This window comes from Acomys minous (genome assembly GCF_964271855.1).
Source record: "Acomys minous genome assembly, chromosome: 12".
NCBI classification, from domain to species: Eukaryota; Metazoa; Chordata; class Mammalia; order Rodentia; family Muridae; genus Acomys; species Acomys minous.
In genome coordinates this window covers 111,590,549-111,613,830 of record NC_140493.1, presented here as the reverse complement: position 1 = coordinate 111,613,830, position 23,282 = coordinate 111,590,549, and the positions used below count along the sequence as shown (strand labels likewise).

Here is a 23,282-nt window from a genome sequence, read left to right as displayed (position 1 = left end):
TCTGACTAGTATGTTAGGTCATCAGACAGAGCTGTGGCTGCTGGGCACTCTTCACAGGGGCCCATGAAAGCAAGGGGGCAGGAGAGGAAGAGGAAGCACATGGACTTCCCCTTCCCAGGACAAACCACTCCTGACTTGCTGCTCTACCTGTCTTAAAGCCTCACCACAGGGTTGGGTGCAGCTGGGTGACTGGGCACAGACTTAGCATGTGACAGGTCCTGGACACTGTCCCAGAACCAGATAAAGCACATCGTCCTTGCAACACACTTTTCCCTTCATCCTCACACACTACGAGGATGGACACAGTCCTTTCCAGGGCAGGCAATGACTAGGGAAAAGGGCGAGCTGGCAGCAGAGGGGTGAGGCAGGCTAGAGGCCAGGTCTGGCTTGCTGATGGGGCAGCTGGCTTCACCCAGAGTCCTGGGTGGCCACTCTGGACTTAACAATCTACGGAAAGACATGACCTGGGCTGTTTTTAGTTTCCATATTTCAGGGGCAGGTTTGGTCCCAGCATGCTCTGTGCACACCTTTCACAGAGGTGTGCAGGGTCTGAGCGTCTATGCAGGGAGTCTCCCATCAGCCTGTGGTGCTGCATGCAGGCCAGTGCTTTGGTTAGTGTTGGCAGGGGTGCCGACTGTGTCTGTCGACAACACTCATGTGCCAAGGTGGCTATAAGTCTCTCCCTCAAAGCTGTAGCTGACTCTGCAGGCTCCTCAGAGAACCCTGATATTAGGAAGATGCCAGCGGACAGTGGCCACCTGTGGTTTAGAGCTCCGGGGAGATGGTCAGACCCACAGACCCTGGGAGAGGTCTGTTCTGCGGGTCGCTGTCCAGGCCCCACATTTCTAAATCATCTGCCCACTATCAGGAACAACGCCGCCACAGTACAGGCCCCTGACAGAGCCCTTATGCAGACAGCACCCTTTCCCAGACAATCTGCGGCTTCACCCTAATAGGAGTAGCAAGTGGAGCAAGGGTGGCACACGTTTCACAGATGTTTGCTTGGCGTTTACAGTTTGCAGGCTAAGCTGGGCGTGGTGGCGCACGCCTTTAATCCCAGCATTCCAGAGGCAGAGGCAGGAGGATCACTGTGAATTCAAGGCCAGCCTGGTCTACAAATTGAGTCCAGGAAAGTTAGGGCTACACAGAGAAACTGTCTTCAACAAACAAACAAAAACAAAACAAACAAAACAAAACAAAAAACCCAAAAAGCCCCACAAGAGTTTCCAGGCACCACTTCCCTGCCCCCTAGCCTGACAGCCGCATGCTTCCTCACGTCTGTAAGGGAAAAGAGTTAAGTGTAGGCCTTGAGTTTAAAATGTGCCTTCTCAACACGGCAGATGACGGGACACAGAAGCTTTAGAGTGGGTTCCTGAAAAACCCAGGGGGCTCTCCCCTCCCCGAACACAAGGATGGAGACGGGAGCCCATGGTTTCCAGCTTGGCCTGCTGCAGTAGCCTGTCAGACAGCGCAGAGCGGTTTCTACCCAAGACTGCTTCAACAAGGCTCGCTGTGTGCCATGCTCGGAACCCTTCCAGGAAGCCGAGTGATAAGGAGAGACAGCCTTACGATAGGCTCAGGCTGCCTTCAACACACTCTCCTGCTCACACCCTCCTAGGAGGCCAGGTTATAACATGCTTAGTACAACAACATTTTTACTTGAGCTACTTTTTGCATCTTAGGCTGGCCTTGAACTCATTAGCTAGCTGAGGATGACCTTAACCTTCTGACCCTCCATCCTCCATTTCCCTAGTGTTGGCATTATGGGCTGGCTGGCACTCCTAGTTTTGTGTGGTCCTGGGGATGGGCCTATGGTTTTATGCATGGTGGCAAGCGCTCCACCGACAGCCATGTCCCAGCCTAATGGAGCTTTCCTGTGGTGAGCTTCTGAACATGCACCTCTGCGAAGCTCAGGCCTCATTTCCTTGGGCTGAACAACCCTTCACCTGGTCATCCTGTTGAAGGTGTGGATCCTGTGGGGGGGGCAGCAGAGGCTGTGCCACTGTGCTTAGGTGACTGAACAACCCTTCACCTGGTCATCCTGCTGAAGGTGTGGATCCTGTGTGTGTGGGGGGGGCAGCAGAGGCTGTGCCACTGTGCTTAGGTGAGCTTACATTGTTTTGCATTTACATTTCTCCTGACCCCACTATCTGAGCACCCACGCTTGGAGCTGCACCTCTGTTCTCCTCCATCCTCAGTACAGGAGAGGGCAGAGGGCAAGAGCTGACGGGGCCACATGGCTCCATGGAGCTGCTATGCCCTCTTTCTGCCTCTGTGTGCTCTGACATTCCTGGGAAGGAGGAGGGTAAGCCTGCAACCGAGCTGTGGCTGGGAAGCAGTGCAGGCTCCTCAGATATAGCTAGCAGCAACGTCTACATCTGGATGCAGAATTCTAGGGGCATTCCACAGTAATGAGGCCATTGTGTGTCTTATGAACGGAAGTTTGGCTTCAGAGTTAAATAATGCAAAATAGCTTCATTTCTTTATAAAGTGAAATATAATCTCTTTAGTTCCTAGAGGAGAAAACGAGGCATCTTTTAAAATTAAAATTATGACACATACAAAAAGAATTTCTATAATGTTTAGGTTCCTGGATTTTTCAGTAGTGCTTATTCTAAACATACACACACACACGCACACACACAGCCTCTGCAACCCTGGCTGTGGTGCATCTCCATTGGTGGTATGTACACACTGGGATCTGTCGCTGTAGCAGAACACACATAGAGGTCAAATGTTCTCTTGCTGGGGGTTCAGGCTTCCTCACAGAGTACTGTGCTAGCTTGCTTTTGGGGGCAGGTGGTGGTTAGGAGGCACAGTACTTTACAGTGGAGAGCATGGGCCCTCCCAGTCAGAGCTGCAACCCTAAAGCCAGACCTGGGATGTCAAAGCTGCCCCCTACTGTTCTGGGTACTTGAAGCTCTTAAAAGATGCTGTGTCTGCAGCACTGACCGTACAGTCATGAAATTCAGTATCAGGCTCCAGGATTATGGTGTTAAGTAATTCAGCACAGTATCTGTAAAGGCAGACACACCAACTCACTGCAAGATATACACCGATAGCTGAGTTCTGACTTGGCATGACCAATACGCTCCAGATGCTGAGCCAACCGGGTAAAGTGTCCTCAGTAAGTCCTAAGTCGTGCAGCCTGTGTAAGTATGGCATGGTCGGGAGGCTGCCTTGTGCCTCCAACAGCAAAGAGTAAGCCACCAGGTGCCTCTGTGCCAGGAGCTGTGATGAGGGGCTGGGACTGCTTACAAGCTTTGAACATAAACTGAACTCCCGCGGCTTAACGTCCACACGAAGGTTTAGGAGGATGACGCTAGAACTAATGATTTAAGACTCAGCTTGAGGGACCCGCGCGGTGGAAAGGGAGAGCCAACTCCACTCCCCGCCCTCTGATCTCAAGGCTATGGCATGGAATCGCTCGCGCACACAGACACAGACACACACACACACACACACACACACACACACAGACAGACACACACACACAAACACACACACAGATACACACACAGACACAGATACACACAGACACAGATACACACACACACAGATACACACACACACACACAGATACACAGAGACACACACACACACAGACACACACAGAGACACAGACACACACACAGACATACACACAGACAGATACACACAGACACACACACAGACACACAGACACACAGACACACACACACAGATACACACACACAGACACAGATACACACAGACACACAGAGATACACACACACAGATACACACAGACACACACACACACACAGATACACACAGACACACACACACAGAGACACACACACACAGACACACACACACAGACAGACAGACAGACAGACACACACACACACACACAAACTGTACAGGGTGGGAGATGCTCGAGTGTGCAAGGGTAGTGCTCAGTGGTAGGAGTGATGTTTCCTAACAAGCACAACAAGTACAGGCACACACAGCTCTTGCCGGGAGGGCGGTCCTTTGTCCAGCCAGACTCTCACCTTCCCTTCCCTCCTTTTTCCTGTATTCCCCTTGCCTGCCTGCCTTTGGCCTCAAACTGTAACAAGTGTTTACTTTCTTACTAAACAATGAAACCTTTAGTTTTTCGCGGGGCCAGTGGCTGGTCTTGGCAGAGTGGGTGGAGTGTCCCTGCGGGTGGGTGCTTCTCCAGGGGGTCACACACACCCTAGTGAAGTGAGGTGCAATCAGGTTGGGAAGTGAGGGGGCTAGGTCTCCATAGGAGGAGGCCAAGCCAGGCTGGGCTTAACCAGCTGGGCTATCCCACGCTGGGCACACTCAACACTTTGGCATTAAACTGGAAGATTACTTGGGCAGGAAAAACAGCAAAATTTCCCCTGGTCCAACAAGCCTATGCTTAGGATACCAATAAATGTGACCTCATCTTGAACCGAAAACCCAGAACACACGCTGTGGTATTCACAGTGCTGCTTTAACAGAAAGGTGAGCTTGGCCACTGCAGCCTTTTAAAGCTGGGCACAGGGAGGCTGTGGCTATCTTGTGTGACACACCAGGAGCTGAGGGAGCAGCAGCTGCAGACAGCGAGACAACTTCAGTCAGGCAAGGAGAAGACAGAGCACATTTCCAGTGAAGAGCTAACAGCACCAGCACAGGGGCCCATGCCTCACGGGGAATGAGAAAGCCATGGCCGCTGGCCTTTCCCACCGACTGACCCCTGAGGACAACTGCCCAGGAATGGTGTCAGCTGAGGCCTGAGCACCAGGCAGGCAGCCTTTCTCTGTATGCTCACTGCAACTTCTCTGCATGCTCAAAAGTTTGACAAAGTTATAACAAGTTTTATTCATATGAATGACCTATAGTTTGCACTACTTATGAAAGCTAAACTATCTAACTTAAAAACAGTTAGAAAAACACCAAACAACTATTTCCAGAAGCCCCATGTACAGATGGAAAACAACTACCTCAGCTTATGGGACACATGGCTCGCAGCCACCATCCACCTGTGAGGCAGAGAAGGGGAGCCCAGAGCTCAAAGGGCGAGAGAACCCTCAAGCTGCAGAGGGTGGTGGGTGGGATCTGAGGGTAGAACACGGGGAGGAGGAGCCTCCAGGCCACAGAGGAGGTGTCCTGAACCTCTGCCTGACACTCCTCAGCTCCTGGGTGGATGAGCATCCACACATCTTGGAAAAGAACAGGGAGGGTTAGGTTGGCTTCCCAGAGCACATAACAAGGAATAGGAGGTAATACTCCCCAAGGACTATGCTTTTCTACCTTAAGAAATGACAGCCGGGCGTGGTGGCGCATGTCTTTAATCCCAGCACTCGGGAGGCAGAGGCAGGCAGATCTCTGTGAGTTTGAAGCCAGCCTGGTCTACAAAGTGAGTCCAGGACAGTCAAGGTTACACAGAGAAACCCTGTCTCAAAAAACAAAACAGACAACAACAACAACAACAACAAAACCTCAAACAAACAAAAAGACAATGAGAAGAACAAAAAAGCTCAAAACAGAAGAAGCCAAGTGAAAACACAAGAGCAGCTTAAGTCAAGTGGGAAGTGAAATCAACAGAAAACTGGTGAGCACAGAAGCCCAGAACCTATCCCTATGGGCACTGGAGACGCGGAGGGGGAACCACCACAGACCACGCGGGAGGGGGAACCACTACAGACCACGCGGGAGGGGGAACCACTACAGACCACGCGGGAGGGGGAATCACCACAGACCACGCGGGAGGGGGAACCACTACAGACCACGCCGGAGGGGGAAACCACTACAGACCACGCGGGAGGGGGAACCACTACAGACCACACAGACACAAAGTCAGGAAACACAGTGCCAGCCCTACATCTGCAACTACAGTGCAAATAAAGGTCAGGGTTTATTATGATGCTCCAAATTCAACACGCTTGCTCAAAGCTCTATTTTTTAAGCTTTGGCGTAGCCTGGATTTCCCTGGAGCTCTTGATGTGAGTACTGTGGGAGCTCAGTGACAGTGTCACACATACCTTGTAAGCAATGCTGTTGAGGACTTTCATGGCCAAATCAGAAACATCTGGATAGGGATCAGCGGCCAGATGCAGTAACACTCTCCAAATCTGAGTGTAAACACTATTAAAAGAAACTCCTGGAGAAGAGAAACAGGAGATATTTTAGTAGCAAGTAGTCCCTGTGCATGGGATGGTGGCTTTGGAGGAAGCTGGTTTTCTGAACACCCCACGCTGTCCAAAAGGAGAACTTTAGAGCCGGGGTTACAGGATGCTTCCCAGTTTGAAGATGCTTGCCATCAAGTCTCATGGCCTGAGCTCAGCTCGCACACCCACACGGTGGAAGGCAGAACTCCCCTCCTCCTCTGCCACATGCATACCATGGTACACTCGTTACATCCTCGAACACACATGGCATGTACACACACACACATGCACACATGCAAATGCACACACTTGATAAATGTTTTTTAAAAAAGAAAATTCTAGCAATAAACAGGTCTCATATTTCATTACCTTTTCCCCTTCTTTTTGAAACAGGGTCTCACTATTTTTCCCTGGGACTCTCACTCTGTAGATTGAGCTGGCTTTGAATTTACTGAGATCCACCTGCCACTGCCTTCCATGGGCCACCATACGGCTCTGCCCCCGGCCCACTCCACGGTCTGTGCCTGTGGCTTGCTGAGCTCCTCCTCTTGTTCACTCCCTGTTCCGGCACAGCTCTAAGTCCCCAGGGAATCACAGGGTGCAGATGATGCGACGTCTGCCCCAAGGATATCCCGTCTTACCCAAAGGTGCTCGGCACAGCCTTGTGCTGCAAATTCAGGCAGGACAGGGCCCCCGAGAGCCAGAGGAAGAGGCGTGCTTCCCAAGGACCGTAGTGAAGGCTGCTCAATCCTATGTAAGCCCGCGGGAATTGCCAAGGCAGGCATTGCTCCTGCCATGACTGAGGGCGATGAAGGCCCGGTGAGCACTGTGCCAGGGTCAATAGGAAGTATGTGAGTGGACGTGTTGGACCTTCAGGCCAGGCCAGGAAGATGCACAATGCGGGTCTGTTCCCTCAGCACGTAAGTGGAGGAGGAAAGGCTGGTGGGAAGGAGCATGTCTGCAGCTCACAGGGGATGGAAACACCAAGCCTCTGGAGACGCACACATGAAAGCTGAGATGCTTGCAAGGGGCAACCTGCCCAGGAACCTGAAGGGGGCATGGGCGACAGGGCTGCTGGGCCATTCCATGCTAGACGGGAGAGAGAAAGGGAACGCAGGGACCCTAGACGTGGCTCCTCAGCTGAGAGAGCTGGGATGGAGCGTGGTGTCCCGCTCGACTGTCGGCATGTGTGGAGTCAGTTTCATGCTGGAGTGGTGGGGACAGCCAGAGGCAGCTCCACCGTGTGTTTTAGGGTAACTTATTCCACAGCAGCAAGAGATTCCAACAAGCCCTCACCCATATCCCCTGCTTGCCAGGCCGCCAGGGGACACGGTGCCACTTGGGGAGTGCTTTCGTGGAATGGGCTTCTTGAACACACTCACGTTCTCAGTCAGGCTGGGGAGGGTTTGGGTGAGGGCGATCTGTGCATATGACTTCAACACACATGTGCATCCCTAATGCTCCGGGACCTACACTGACCACTGTAGATTCAAGGTGAATCCAACTTCCATTAATCTTGGACTGAGGCCTGAACCACGGCAGCCGTGTGTACCCACTCACCAAGAGGGCTGCCTGTTGGCTCCTCAGCACATGGCTCCCTACTGAGGTGATGGACGTGTTACTGCCTATCACCAAGAGGATAAGCTGTAAGGCAGGCATTTAAAAATAATTATTTAAAATTTTAAATTGGGAAAGTATGTATGCACCATGCATATGTAAGAACCCAGAGAGGTCAAAAGAGGCACCAGATCCCCTGGAACTGGAGTTACACACGGCTGTGACCTCCTGTGTGGGGCTGGGAACTGCACCCAGGTCCTCTGCCAGAGCAGTAAGCATTTCCAACCATTAGCCATGTCTGCAGCCCTGAGACAGGCGGTAGGTAGCTCACAATGTCTTGCAGCGGCACTGTGGGCACGGCACACTCACAGGCGCACGAAGCAGTTCCTCAGAGCCTCACAGTACTGGCTCTGGTCACAGCTTTGAGTCCAGGAGGAGCCAGGTAGGCACTGTGGGCACGGCACACTCACAGGCGCATGCAGCAGTTCCTCAGAGCCTCACAGTACTGGCTCTGGTCACAGCTTTGAGTCCAGGAGAAGCCAGGTAGGCACACGTGCCAGGAGACGGAGGCCTGTGGTAAACTTGGACGTGGTGGAATGAAACAACATACAAACCCACTCTAGCGTGGGCTGAGCAGTGCAGGGACAAGCCAATGACAGCAGCCTGCTCACGCCACGCGCTCTCGTGTGGCTGTAGTTCAGACACAGTGGACCAACTTTTCAACTTAAACTCCACAGCTCCGAACTAAAGTCTAGGAAAACTAGCACAATCAGCGCAGAATCTCTCTGGGCAAATGTCTTCAGAACTAATTTCCTGCTCTGGGGCATGGAGCTGCCAAGCAGCAGCCGTATCTCTGTGCCTTCTTGAGAGGAGGTGGAGGGGCTCTGAGTGTACTCAAGAGACAGGTCCCCATTTATGATGCTCAGAGAGGAAAAGACGCCATGTGTGCTGCACGCAGCGTCGTCTCCGAGAAGCAGGGAACTGGCCCCTCTGACAGAGCTGGAGCCCTCTCCAGCTGACAGCTCACAGAGAAGCCACAGGTGTGCCCAGGCATCCTCCAGGGAGTGATACTGAGCTGCCTGCGGTAAACCTGTGTGACTCAGATGTGGACCCTGTCACAGACTGGGGAGTTAACCCTGGCCGGGGGCTGGTGGAGGGCAGGGAGTGATCAAACATGAAGACACAGCTGTGCTCCTGAACTGACCAGCGTGGGAGGGCACAGGTGCGTCCCTGAGCTTCACGCACTGGGTGGTGGGTGTAGGCACAGGCTACTCTGCAGAGTTGTTTAGAATCAGGAACCCGCAGAATCCTGCCAGGAAGGCCTAACAGTGTGCAGGACACAGAGGACAGACATCTGAAAATGTTACTGTTTAAAGTAACTGTTTCAATTACTGCCTTCTTTGTAGATCTTGAGTTCTACATAAAATTGCCCAGGACACAACAGAGAACACAACCTCTAACTAAGGCTCACACTGTCGGCTGTGGTGGGAGCACCATTTTTTCTAGTGAGCAAAGCTGGGATCACAAATTGCCTCTTGACTTCATGTCAATCCTTGCTTTGTCGGGGTGATTCTCCATGGCTCCCTGCCAAAGGCCTGCCCTGTTTTAACATCTCCAAAACACAGCCTGCTACCCTCTCACAGGGATCAGGGGCCATGTGGACTACGTCAAAGTGGAGTTCTGCCTCAAAGCAGAGGCAGGAGCTGGGCCTGGCCTAGCTGGGCTTGCCCCTCGCTGAGCCCTAAAACCATGGATCTATTTTCATGTCTAGACTAGAAGTAATAAAAGACCATGATGTTCTAGGATTGATTTTCAGAGCAACAGCCACAGCTTTCAAACTGCGTGTGATGGAATATGCTCTGCAGCTGGTTCTGAACCCACAGTGAAAGGGACTGCACTGGACTCAGGGCTGCGAGTCCTCACCAGGGGCTCAAAGAGCTGGCCGAGTCAGGTCAGGTCCTCCGATGACCTGGAGAATGGCCAGGTCTTCTGCTCATCTTTAGCAACACAGGTTCCAAGGCTGGGGTGGTGGTGGTGTGTGTGTGTGTGTGGACTCTGCTCTGGGGCTTCAGAGTAAATCCAGTGATAGGTTCCCTTCCAAGTCCACATTGTCGGCCTGATGCAGCCTTTGGGAGAACTGTGCTCTGACCGCCTCCCACCTGTATGGCTGCAACTGTTGCCTCCAGTGGCCCCCAGAGCATTTGCATGGTCTGTCTAGCTGACCCTCAGCATCCTTGTATGACCCACGAACCAAGGCTTCTCTGGAAAGAAGAATCACGTTCATAGGTGTGGGCCCCCATTCAGAGCACGTGCAGCTCCCGTGGGCACTTTACCCCATGGTGCTGGGGACCAAAGCAGGGCCTGCGTGTGCTGGCTGGGCAGCTCCCTGCTAGGTTCCTTTCAGTCAGGGCACATGCCAGCACGGCCTCGACCTCACTCAGCGCCTCACGGGATCACTATGGGCCAGATGTAAAAGAATCGGTGTGTTCTGACTACCTGACAAGAGGGAAACAGGGACGAGCAGGGGAGGGTAATGGCTGGCTGTCACCTTTACGCTGACTGACCAGTACTCACAGGGGCTCAGGGGTTCTTGGCTGCTGTCTTCTCTCTGGAGTCACTGTGCCCCTGACTGAGTGAGGCAGAAGCTTGAGATTTAAGTCCCACCCCACTGTAGGCTCCTAGGCTTCGGCTCCCATTGGAGCGCACACTAGAGGAGGCCTCTGGATCAGCAGCAGGGGTGAGGGTGACGGAAGCTCCGTGGGTCCCTCTTCCTGTCGCTCCGTCCACTAGCAGCTCTACCTTGGATTTGTTACCATGGTGATGCATTTTCAACATGATATAAAATGTCACTGCTCAGCAGAGTTGTAAAAACCCTGGCCCTGTCCTTTGAGGCTCCCAGCGCTTTTGAAGTGAGACCATATCCATCCCTCTCAAGTCTCCAGACAGATTCTCTTCTGTCTGATGAAGGTGCAGGTGACAGGCAGGAAGGCAGGTGTAAACAGCGGCACCACTTCCCCTCCTGGGGTTGGAGCTTTGGCAGAGCATTTGCCCACAGTTCAAAGTGGTATGGCTTGGGCTGCGTGCAGAGTGGGCTCTACTCTCACGGAGTAAGAGGGTGCTGTACAGCTGGCCCCGAGAGCCCGGGCCAGGGCCATCACACCCTGCAGCTCCTATCCACCCTGTGCTGCCCTCTGCTCATGGTGGGCATCAGGAAGGAACAGAGGGAGCTAGGTGGAAGGCTGCTCACTGCACAGGGCCAGCCAGACGGCTCAGTCAGCAGAAGGTGCTTCTGGTGTAACCCTGATGCGCTGAGCTAGACTCCAGACCCACTTAGAGGAGGGAGCACAGAGCCGGCTCTGTAGGGTTGTCCTTTTGTCTCCACATGTGCACTGTGGCATGGAGACAGCTACAAACACACCACACACATACTCAATAATAATAATATTTAAAGAAAAAACTCAGCTCTTCAGAAAACTGATAATAAAAATGGCAGCCATGAGTCTAGGTACAGCTTGGGACAAGAGATGCTCTGTCAAGCAGGGACACTGGCCTCGAAAAAGCACCCTGCTCTGCTCTGTGGAAGGAGGACACAGAGAAGCCGAGGTCACATCGGAAGGAGGACACAGAGAAGCCGAGGTCACATTGGAAGGAGGACACAGAGAAGCCGAGGTCACATCGGAAGGAGGACACAGAGAAGCCGAGGTCACATCAACTCTCGTAGGGCGAGGGGGTAGCACAGGGGTGCACAGTCCAGCTGTCCAGCTGAGAGCCGCATGGAAGGAAGGTGTGGCCAGCTCCAGGCTGGGTCTGCTAGGAAGTGCATGCAGAACTCCCCAGTGGTCCACAGGTGCCTGATGCAGCGTTAGATCAAAGGCCAGAGGATCCACGAGGTCATCAGGCCATGACTTATTGGGAACAAAAGGAGTGGCGACATCAAAGAGCCACATATGAGGTGAGCAGAAATTGGTGCTCCCACTGCGGCAGGCCCTGCTGTGTCAGCTGGCTGCAGAGCCAGAGAGCAGGCCACCTCAGGGAGCTCTTTGATAAGGCAGAGGTGGGAGAGGAGCCAGGGAATATGGAGGGGGTCTGCGTTTGTGGGAACAGGCGCAACGTGTGCTGTGAAGTTGCCGTGGTTTTAAAAACCTTTCTGCAATATTCGGAGAGAGGCTAAAGAGAATGCTGTTCTTCGGTTGAGGTGAAAGGTTTTAAGCACGAAAGTGTTGCCAGAAATGGATTTTACAAGTTATGACTCTTAAACCCTGCACAGGCTGTGAGGTCTCCATATGGATGTGGGCACCACCACGCAGAACAGGGAGAAGGCTGCGGTTTCCTTTCCTCCCCAAACTATACTCACTTTGGAACTGCCTCTCTCATTTTTTTTTCCTTTTATGTGTATAGGTGTCATGCCTAAATGTATCTGCATACCATGTGTATACCTGGTGCCTGCAGTGCCCAGGACAGGGTGTCAGGTCCCCATAACTATATTGAGACGCGTACAGTTATAAGCCACTGGGTGCTGGGAACCAAACCTGGGTCCTCTGCGAGAGCAACCAGTGCTCTGAACTACGGAGCCGTCTCTCTAGCTGCAAGCACATCCCATTTTCTAAGATGTGAATGGTACACAGATAAAACTTGTTTCCTGCACACATGCACATAGGCAAACACACATGCGCACACGCACACACACACGTGCACACGCACACATGCGCACACACTGGTCCCAGCTTTTGAGAGGGTAGGCAGAGGAGGGTGAAGCAGCCACATGGGGGCTCCTACAGAAGCTGCTGCGTATCATCTGCTGTGGCCCCAACACAGCACGATCTCTTAACCCTGTCATCTCCAAGATGAAGACTGAAGGCAATGCTTGCATTCACTTGTCAGACAGAGCAAAGAGACGGGCTGAGCTGTCCTGTGACGAGGCCCTGGCTCTCAGCCCTTGAGTCAGATGAAGATTCCAGGGACCCAGGCCACACTGTGCATGTCACACAGGGTCTCACTAAAATGACCCACAAGAGAAGTATGGCCTGTTTAGGGCTCACATTTCAACTCTATAGTCTGAGGATGAGCAGAGGCGCATAGCAAGAAAATCCAGCCAATTCTCTTTCTGTGTGATGTCGTAAAGTCCAGGAGTTACCACTCACGGCAGATTAAGAGAATGCTGGTCATTAGACCCCAACTGTGGGCAGTGCAGGGTCAAGCTGCTGGGCTGGGTAGGGGTTCAGCAGGGGAGCACTGAGGGCCCTCCAGGGTGAGTGCCACCCTCTGCCTTATGCAACAGGCTCTCAACCTCCCACAGCGTATTACAGGCAGGAGATGCGAACAGCATCCTTGGCTTCTGCCCACCAGAACCTAGCAGCACCCTACTTCCTCCTGGTTGTGATAAGCAGGGTGCCTTAGCTGACCAGAAACCCGCAGCACCCACTTCCTCCTGGTTGTGACAAGCAGGTCCCTTAGCTGAGAGCTTCACACTGGCACACACGAGGAACGCAAGAAAGACAGATGGTTTCCTCTGGCAGCCTTCCTGCCTGGCAAAGCCAGCAAGTAACATATCCCTGGACCAGCCTGTAAAATATGGTCCCATTGCAAAATGCTCTCCTCACGTCTTCAAGCTCCAGTTAACCCTATTCTTCTGCATCCAATGGAGATGGTTTTGGCTCACTTATCTGAGCAAACAAAGGGGAGTGCTGTTTTGGGGTAGAGCAAACCCTTGGCAAGGGGAGACATGCAGGCGGCAGCAGGACAGACAGACAAGGCAAGGACTCACCGATGAGGGAGTTGAGGGCTGAATAGGAGCTCACACGCCGCATCTTGTCGATGGTCTCGAAGGACAGGATGTACTCCTCGTTCTCAGGGCTTCCCAGGGTGCTGCTGGCACTACTGCTGGTGCTGAGGTTCCCAGGGGAGAAGGCCACTGCGCTGCCCGCTGGCCAGAGTGAGACAGGCAGGAGGACAGGGTCTGTGGTTAACATCCTGCATGACTGAAATGTGAGCGTACAAACTGGCGGACCCCCTCCCCGAAACTGAGGTTGTGAACAGTCAAGCCCTGGCCTGACTGTAGAAGGTCCATATCATGATCTTGACTGATCTGGGTGCTATGCCAATATCTGGGAGGAAGATTCTGACTCGAGAACACTTGGCCAGTTGTCAGGCTGGCACAGAGGACACCAGGGCCCATGTTCTGGAGAGCAGTGTGAAGGGAGGGGCCCATGTTCTGGAGAGCGGTGTGAAGGGAGGGGCCCATGTTCTGGAGAGTGGTGTGAAGGGAGGGGCCCATGCTCTGGAGAGTGGTGTGAAGGGAGGAGCCCATGCTCTGGAGAGCGGTGTGAAGGGAGGGGCCCATGCTCTGGAGAGCGGTGTGAAGGGAGGGGCCCATGTTCTGGAGAGTGGTGTGAAGGGAGGGGCCCATGCTCTGGAGAGCCGTGTGAAGGGAGGGGCCCATGCTCTGGAGAGCGGTGTGAAGGGAGGGGCCCATGTTCTGGAGAGTGGTGTGAAGGGAGGGGCCCATGCTCTGGAGAGTGGTGTGAAGGGAGGGGCCCATGCTCTGGAGAGTGGTGTGAAGGGAGGGGCCCATGCTCTGGAGAGCGGTGTGAAGGGAGGGGCCCATGCTCTGGAGAGCGGTGTGAAGGGAGGGGCCCATGCTCTGGAGAGCGGTGTGAAGGGAGGGGCCCATGTTCTGGAGAGCGGTGTGAAGGGAGGGGCCCATGCTCTGGAGAGCGGTGTGAAGGGAGGGGCCCATGCTCTGGAGAGCGGTGTGAAGGGAGGGGCCCATGCTCTGGAGAGCGGTGTGAAGGGAGGGGCCCATGTTCTGGAGAGTGGTGTGAAGGGAGGGGCCCATGCTCTGGAGAGCCGTGTGAAGGGAGGGGCCCATGCTCTGGAGAGCGGTGTGAAGGGAGGGGCCCATGTTCTGGAGAGTGGTGTGAAGGGAGGGGCCCATGCTCTGGAGAGTGGTGTGAAGGGAGGAGCCCATGCTCTGGAGAGTGGTGTGAAGGGAGGGGCCCATGCTCTGGAGAGCGGTGTGAAGGGAGGGGCCCATGCTCTGGAGAGCGGTGTGAAGGGAGGGGCCCATGCTCTGGAGAGCAGTGTGAAGGGAGGGGCCCATGTTCTGGAGAGCGGTGTGAAGGGAGGGGCCCATGCTCTGGAGAGCGGTGTGAAGGGAGGGGCCCATGCTCTGGAGAGCGGTGTGAAGGGAGGGGCCCATGTTCTGGAGAGCGGTGTGAAGGGAGGGGCCCATGCTCTGGAGAGCGGTGTGAAGGGAGGGGCCCATGCTCTGGAGAGCGGTGTGAAGGGAGGGGCCCATGCTCTGGAGAGCGGTGTGAAGGGAGGGGCCCATGTTCTGGAGAGTGGTGTGAAGGGAGGGGCCCATGCTCTGGAGAGCCGTGTGAAGGGAGGGGCCCATGCTCTGGAGAGCGGTGTGAAGGGAGGGGCCCATGTTCTGGAGAGTGGTGTGAAGGGAGGGGCCCATGCTCTGGAGAGTGGTGTGAAGGGAGGAGCCCATGCTCTGGAGAGTGGTGTGAAGGGAGGGGCCCATGCTCTGGAGAGCGGTGTGAAGGGAGGGGCCCATGCTCTGGAGAGCGGTGTGAAGGGAGGGGCCCATGCTCTGGAGAGCAGTGTGAAGGGAGGGGCCCATGTTCTGGAGAGTGGTGTGAAGGGAGGGGCCCATGCTCTGGAGAGCGGTGTGAAGGGAGGGGCCCATGCTCTGGAGAGCGGTGTGAAGGGAGGGGCCCATGCTCTGGAGAGCGGTGTGAAGGAGGGGCCCATGCTCTGGAGAGTGGTGTGAAGGGAGGGGCCCATGCTCTGGAGAGCGGTGTGAAGGGAGGGGCCCATGCTCTGGAGAGTGGTGTGAAGAGAGGGGCCCATGTTCTGGAGAGCGGTGTGAAGGGAGGGGCCCATGCTCTGGAGAGCGGTGTGAAGCGAGGGGCCCATGCTCTGGAGAGCGGTGTGAAGGGAGGGGCCCATGCTCTGGAGAGCGGTGTGAAGGGAGGGGCCCATGCTCTGGAGAGTGGTGTGAAGGGAGGGGCCCATGCTCTGGAGAGCGGTGTGAAGGGAGGGGCCCATGTTCTGGAGAGTGGTGTGAAGGGAGGGGCCCATGCTCTGGAGAGCCGTGTGAAGGGAGGGGCCCATGCTCTGGAGAGCGGTGTGAAGGGAGGGGCCCATGTTCTGGAGAGTGGTGTGAAGGGAGGGGCCCATGCTCTGGAGAGTGGTGTGAAGGGAGGAGCCCATGCTCTGGAGAGTGGTGTGAAGGGAGGGGCCCATGCTCTGGAGAGCGGTGTGAAGGGAGGGGCCCATGCTCTGGAGAGCGGTGTGAAGGGAGGGGCCCATGCTCTGGAGAGCAGTGTGAAGGGAGGGGCCCATGTTCTGGAGAGTGGTGTGAAGGGAGGGGCCCATGCTCTGGAGAGCGGTGTGAAGGGAGGGGCCCATGCTCTGGAGAGTGGTGTGAAGGGAGGGGCCCAGGAGCATTTTTGATAAATGTCTTGTAAAGAGCACACTGAACCTTCCCACCCCAAATACTGGTTTCTAGCATCTTACATTCTTCCGTCAAGCTCAGATTCTGCAAAGATTTATTCAGGTTCCTAGCTGTGGTGACGGCTCGGATGTTCCCATAGGAGCTCACTGAACGGAGTCTGGGGGTGCAAGGGCTGTCTCGAACTGGGGTCAAGCTCCCTCCCTCTAGGAAAGAGGGGAAAGGAAAGAGTTAGCAATGGGTTTCAGGATGGGAGCGTGCTGAACGCCTGGAGTCTGCAGCCATGGCAACAAAGACAGTTGGTGCTGCTGAGACGAGACTGAAGGTAGATGGGCCTTCATGTCACTCAGCTGACGTGAGTGCAGGACTCAGTGGGACACGGCACTGCTTGCAGCCCTGTGAGCATTACATCACAAGACAGCATGGACCAGAGAGCATGAGCGACTCTGAGGCCATCCCTATGTTGGGTGGCAGGTAGCAACAGGTGATGTCAATGCCCTGGGCACTCTGGCAGCTGCCCTTTGACCTCACTGGCTGCCTCCACCCAGCAAGCTCCGGCTTCATTTCCTCCCCAGCTGACTGGAAGGAGGAAGGCTTTGTTACTGATCACGAGTTCTTTCCTGGATCTGGAGGGACGGTGATGAAATACGAACAGAGGAGATGACTGTACTCTCCAGCAAAAAGGACAAATGTGAGAAGACGCGCTTCCTAACCTGACTCACGGAAACATGAAGCCTACAACAATGTGACTCAATTACTCATCACAGGAAGGCAGCTAATGTTCCTTTTCAGCACGCCCCACGGCAGAGGTTTGCCGCCTTTCAAGATGTCCCCAGATTTGAATTCCAAGAAGGATAAGAAGGCAGGAAGAGAGTCAGAGCCGGCCCGGCCCTTGTGCTGTACTTGTGCTCTTCTGAAGGCCTGAGACCACTGAGAGCTCAGGAGCCCAGCGTCCCCAGAGCTGTGTCAGAAAGCCTTGCGCAGACCGGCTGCACCACGGACACTGGCAGCTCGGGCGCAGGGCAGCAAGGAGGCAGAGCTCCCAGGAGCTGCTTACCTGTGGCTGCCGGAGAAGGCAAGGGGTAGTTCTTTTCCTCTTCCATGAACTGCAGGGCCACAGTGCAGAAATTGCTCTCATACTGAACTACGAGGTGACTCAGAGCCACCACCAGCTCCTGTTGAGAGGGAGAAGGGACAATTATGTGTACAGACACAGGAAGTTGACTGGACAGCAGGTCTGCAAGCTAATGCCTAAGGGGACTCGAGGAAAGGGAGGGTTAGAACAAGCCTGCGCTCAGCAGCACAACCGGGAGCAGAAGGGCGGGGGACGTAGGGCTGTGAAGGCAGCAAGCCAGTGGCTGCTGAAGGGTGTCCCCCAAAGCTGGCATGCCTACCTTATCTGCTCAGCCATTGCCAGGCAGCAATTGCCAACCCAAGGCTTCCTGAATGTGAACCCCACCCTTGGGCTCGGGACCCTGGCTGAGCCCACCCTTTTGATCCAATGGACCGAGGGCACAGCTGACAAGCTGAAGCATCCTTTCTTTCTGTTTAAACTAATTAAATTTACATCCCGAATGCAGTTTCCTCTCCTCCCAGTCCTTCCCCTGTACCCCTGCCTCCCACTTCTCTTCAGAAAAGGGGAGGCCTCCCACAGAAATCAACCAGGCCTGGCATACTGGGGTGCAGTAAGACCAGGCATGCCCTCTCCCAGTGAGGTTCGATGAGGTAGCCCAGCAGACGAGAGGGTCCCGAAGGCAGGGAGCGGAGTCAGAGACAGCCCGTGCTCCTGCCTTTAGGAGTCCCACATGAAGAAGAAGGAAGCTGCACACGGTAACTTGTGTGTGGAGGGCCTAGGCCAGCCCCAGGCAGGTTCCCTGGCTGGGTCAGGTTGGGGACAGAGTACTGGGAGAGCCAACCAGACCCAGGCACGTGGGGAGGGGCTCATCTCAGGGACGAGCTAGAGACCTGAGGCACAGGGACCCATGGGGGTGAAGCTGCCTTGGCTACAATAGGCTCCAGTCACTAAGAGGGAAGGAGAAAAGTCCTTCAGTTGAAATGTGACAGCTAGAAAGGGCTTCAATGTAGTTTATGATAGGTTAGCACCACACTGACGTGCTTAGAGACTGAAAGTCAAAAGGAACAAACAGAACGTCGGATTGTGGACGCGAGCGCTGCTCTCCGTAAGGAGCACGCGGGTCTGCAGGAGCCCCTGCCCTGCGGCTGCCGAGGCGCTGACCGCAGGCGGCACTGCGCTCGCACCAGGCTGGCTTTCCAACAGCTCACTGTAGCTTCTTCGTCCATGCCCCTAAAGCCTCAGCCTAGCATGACATGTGATGGTAAACGGCTCTGCATTCAGACCCACTATAGCTTCTCAGTTGGCCATGTAGCTTAGGCTTCTGCCTTGCCCCTTCCACATCCTCAGATGCTGAGGTAGACTAGACCAAGGGTGAGGGCCCTCTGAGTCGTCACAGACACTGTCACCTGAGGCTGGTGACTCATCAGCATGGAGCCAATTCCCTTTACCTCTGGAAGGGACAGGCCCAGCAGGCTGGAACCCACTGGCCCGCTGGGGAAGAGCCTGTGCCTGTCTTTAGAAACTTCGTTCTCCCTCCACACCCACAGAAAGTGGAAGAAGCTGGTGTGGCCCTAGTAGTTGATCCAGACCAAGGCCTTGCACTCTGGTCCACAGATGGCCATCAGGGCTGTGCCTGTCACTTAAGGAAAAGGTCAGGGATGTCATTCACACCCAGTGTCCTTACTGTGCCTAGGGAGGACAAAGGCTCTCTGCGTCTGCACAAAGCAAGCCTTTGACAGCAGAATGCATGTACTGAATGTTCCCTAGTTCACCCAGAACACAGAAGGCCTGCCTGAGGGACCCAGCCTAGAGCATGGGCAATGCCTCCAGCGATGCTCAGGAGCAGGCCAGGCTGGTGCACAGTGCCTTCCCACATGCCCATTGGTGAGCAGTGGGGACCGCCTCAGTGGTCCTGGATGGGCTGGCTGTTCAAGGCAGCACTGTACTCTACACTGCTGAGCTCCTCTGCTCAGTGCACACCGCACACTCCCATCAGCAGCACTGGGTCTCAATGCCCATGTCCATCACGGTGAGTCTGAGCCACGCCCATGGCTGAGGAAGGCGAGCAGCAGGGAGCTGCCCTGTGGGTCTGTCTTACTTCACACAAAGATTAATAAGTATCTGAGCAGTGTGAGGCCCAGAAAAATGCCCCACAGGGACACTCTGGTGGGGCACAATCTACATCCTTTTCAGGCCACTATAGGCCCAAGCAAGGCAGAGTCACCCGACCACTGACAGCTCACTTTTATACTTTACGGACACACTGAAGTTCAGAGTAATGTGGGGGCTGATATGAATTTGCTGACTTTTAAATTCTGCAAATTAACCTCATTAAAGACTCACCAAACTAAAACTTACCTTGCTATTGTCAACAAGAAGTATACTTCTATCTTCTAAAATATTTTTAAAATTATATTTATGAGTTCGTTTGATTGAACTTTGTGTGCATCAGTGTGGGTGTGAGAGGGGGCTGAGGTGTTGGATTCCCCTGAAACTGGAGTTAAAGGAAATTATGAGCCGCCTGATGTAGGTGCTGGAAACCAAACTAAGGTCCCGCAAGAGCAGCAAGGGCTCTCAAGCTCGGAGCCATCAGTCTAGCCTCCCCCGCCTTGCTGGTCTTGAAGAGATCCACCTGTCTCTGCCTCCCCAGTGCTGGCACTAAAGACACAAGGCCACCATGCTGCTTCTTCCACCACTAATGCAGGACAGAGATGACCTTTTGTCCTGTGTGTGCTGTACACTGCACATGGAGGTGGAGGCCAGAGCCAGACAGCAGATGCCTTTCCTGTTCACCCTGCTTCCACCTGTGTATTCAGGAAGAGCCAATTCAGCTACCACCTGTGTATTCAGGAAGAGCCAATTCAGCTAGCTTGCTCTAGGATTTTCTGTTTTTACCTGCAGAATGCAGGCCACCATGCTCTGCAGACCTTACATGTGTGCTGGGGACCCAACCTCTGGTCCTCAAAATTACACTAAGAATTTTACCGGCTGAGCCATCTTCACAGCCCAAGAGGTAATCTTTTTTCTTTAATTGATTTATTGTGTGTGTGTGTGTGTGTGTGTGTGTGTGTGTGTGTGTGTGTGTACACGCACGCACTCACTCTATCTGCATGTACACCTGCCTGTACACCAGAAGAGGACACCAGACCTTGTTATGGATGGTTGTGAGCCACCATGTGGGTGCTGGGAATTGAACTCAGGACCTCCTGAAGAGCAGCCAGTGCTCTTAACCTCTGAGCCATCTCTCCAGTCCCTGAGGTAATCTTTTTATATGAAGTGTTTCATCTTATGAGCCACTGGCCCTGATGGCCTTGTGTCTCTCACTCTCTAGGGCCACTGAGCCAGTAGCTCATTCCATATTTTGGACCATATTATGGCCATATTCACAGCCACACCCTCAGGTCCAAAGCTGGGAGACACCAGGGAACCCCATAACAAAGAACAGAGCGTGAGAAGAGGGGGGCCAGTCCTGGGGTCAGCACCAGCATCCTGAGTGGCTCGGGAGGCCCTGCTGTCTGTGTACTCTGTGTGCGCGTGCGCGTGGGGCCGAGGGCAGCTGCTGGGCCTCCCCTCAATCTCTACCTTACTTGAGACGGTCTGAGCTGGACCCGGAGCTTCCTGATGGACTCCATCTCCTCCAGTACTGGGGTTAGGGGTGCTCACTGCCATGCCATGCCTTTTATGTGGGTGACTATGTAGAAGATGGGCTGTCACCACCTCTACACCAGAGCCCCGGACAGGCAGAGCGTGCATGTAAAGTGCAGGGATGGATAAACAAGTGAGGCAGGAAGACTTCCTCTCCCATGCTGCCCACCTGGGACCAGCCGCAAACTCCTGACGCCCTAGGAGAGAGGACAGCAGGCATCTCTGCAGTCCACTGAGCCCACACAGCGCAGCCCACAACGATGAAGTGAAGCATGCTGGAACCTTTTGGAATCAAGGACTGAGCCCCTCAAAGGGACACCAAGGGAGCACAAGAAGGGACAGACACAGCGCCACAATGGGGCCTCGGAACCACTCTTCTCCTGACGCCAGGTCTCCGGCTCTCCAGCTACCCTTTTTATTTTAAATTATTTCTGGAATGAAGGAGAAAGCCTCCCATACTCTGTAAAGGACCTTTTCGTTGTTTTGTTTTTGTTTTTCGAGACAGGGTTTCTCTGTGTAGCCTAGGCTGTCCTGGACTCACTATGTGGACCAGGCTGGCTTTGAACTCAGAGATCAGCCTGCCTCTGCCATATGTGTTCTCGGCTCCAGGAGCAGCTTCCGCTTCAGCAGGAAACCAGAGCATTTACTTCAAAGGCCACTGTGGGCTGGGGAGGACAGGGGATCAAGGTCACATGGAACCATCTTTTTATGGAGGTGTGAGCCTTTGGGAGCTAAGAAATAAGACCTTGCTATAAGCAAGTGAAAGATAGAGTAAGGGGTCAGACACTGCACAGAGAGCCAGTGCCATGTGCTTGTGCCCAGGCGTGGAGCTGGCTACTGTGTAAAGGCTGAAGCAGGGCCAGTCAGCTCAGTGCCCTCAGGGAGCAGACACAAGCAGTGAGGACACACTCTGAAAAGAGGGGCAGCATGCGAGATCAAACGATGCACACAGTGGCCTAGGAGGCCCTCGGCACTGGCGCAGCTCCAGGCACTCGGGGAGGGCCGTGGGTCCCTACCTCGGCCGCTGAGCTGGCACCCACATACCTTCCGGACCATGGGGCTCCCATCATTTATCAGCTGGGCCAGCATCATGGCCACGTTGTGGTCGATGGTGGTAGAGTGGTCTGTCCTCTCGGCAGAGTTTCCCACAAAGGTGCCGAGGGCAAACACAGCTGCACATCGGACCTGCAAGGCAGGAGACGGAATCAAGAGAGGCACCCACGGCTGGCGTGTCTGCCATCTGCATTTCTGCTGAGACTGTCTGCAGTTAATTCAATTCAGTTCACATAAGTTCAACTCAATTCAATTTCACAAACACTTATTGCACAGTGCTCAAGGCCCAGAGCTACGCTGGTATCGACGAGCAGAGAAGGTGTGTGTGGTGTGGGTATAGCCGGGGAGCTGAAGGTGGAGGCAGGGATGACCTGGCTGGGGAAGAGGGGACAGGGTTTCTGTGGGAGTCTGTGGACTGCCTTGCACAGTGGGCTTTTCATTACAGAGCTGAAGGAGACAAAGGTTCTGGAGAGGACTGGCTCAGAGCTGATGGCGGAAGGTGGGCTGGGCTGAACCATGGAGGGGAAGTCGTGGGTCCATTCTGAGACAGAGGAGCTAAGTGGAGGGAGACCAGCAAGGGCACAGTCCCCACAGGAAATAACACTGGACTGTGCATGGTACCTGGGGACCTCAGCTCAGCTTAGCTCCCAAGGCCATGTGAGCTTGGGGAAAGAAGCCAACTAGGAGAGCCAGTGCTTTCCCCTCTATGATGAGCAGCATGAAGCATCCTGCACAGGGCTGGAGGAGGACCAGGGCCACAGTGTGCAAACAACCCCGCACTACCCGGAAAGTGAAGGGCGGCCACGGAGGGGCAGTGACGTGAAGCAGCTGGTGAGTGAGGTCAGAGGAGTGCCAGGAAGTGCAGTGGCTCTCAGTGGCCAGGCTACGAGCCACTGTTGCCCTGAAAGCCACATGCATGGGGCTCCAGACTCTTCCTAATCTGGAAATGGCGTTACACTGCAGAGTTAGGGTGTGGCTGTTCTAAGTCTGTGCACCCTGAACTCCTTTCAGTCTGCATATGGCTCGCACAGGAGGCTGTCTGTCTTAGGAGACAAGTCTGGAGGACAGAGGAAGCAAGCCACGTCTTCCAGTTAAGCAAAAGGACCAGCATCACTAAGAAACCCTCCATAGATGATTCCAGTGCAGACTCCTGTGGACTTTAAGAACTGGCTTGTCTCGGGGCTGGAGGCCTTGTGATGTTTCTCATGGATGCCTGTCAGCAGCTATAAAGTCTGGGGCTGTCTCCAACAAATTCAAATGTGGAGTTCCTTTGGCAGGGCAAGTGGCTGTCACTTGTGGGTAAGTGAGGCAGAATTTGGGCCTGAGAAGGTGACATCTCTCAAGGAGACAGGGCAGGGCCTCCCACGACTGT

At 54.4% G+C, this 23,282-nt stretch overlaps 1 protein-coding gene across 1 annotated transcript in view; it reads right to left on the bottom strand.

Moving 5' to 3' along the window:
* The window catches only part of RPTOR (regulatory associated protein of MTOR complex 1), a 303,099-nt gene that overhangs the window by 34,143 nt on the left and 245,674 nt on the right, over window positions 1-23,282 (bottom strand). The window contains exons 17-21 of the mRNA XM_084751163.1: window positions 21,902-22,042; window positions 17,195-17,312; window positions 16,203-16,343; window positions 13,441-13,599; window positions 5,994-6,112 (exon numbers count right to left, since the gene is read on the bottom strand). Of these exons, the coding sequence (XP_084607289.1) occupies window positions 5,994-6,112; window positions 13,441-13,599; window positions 16,203-16,343; window positions 17,195-17,312; window positions 21,902-22,042 (678 nt within the window). The remainder of the gene's footprint in view (window positions 1-5,993; window positions 6,113-13,440; window positions 13,600-16,202; window positions 16,344-17,194; window positions 17,313-21,901; window positions 22,043-23,282) is intronic.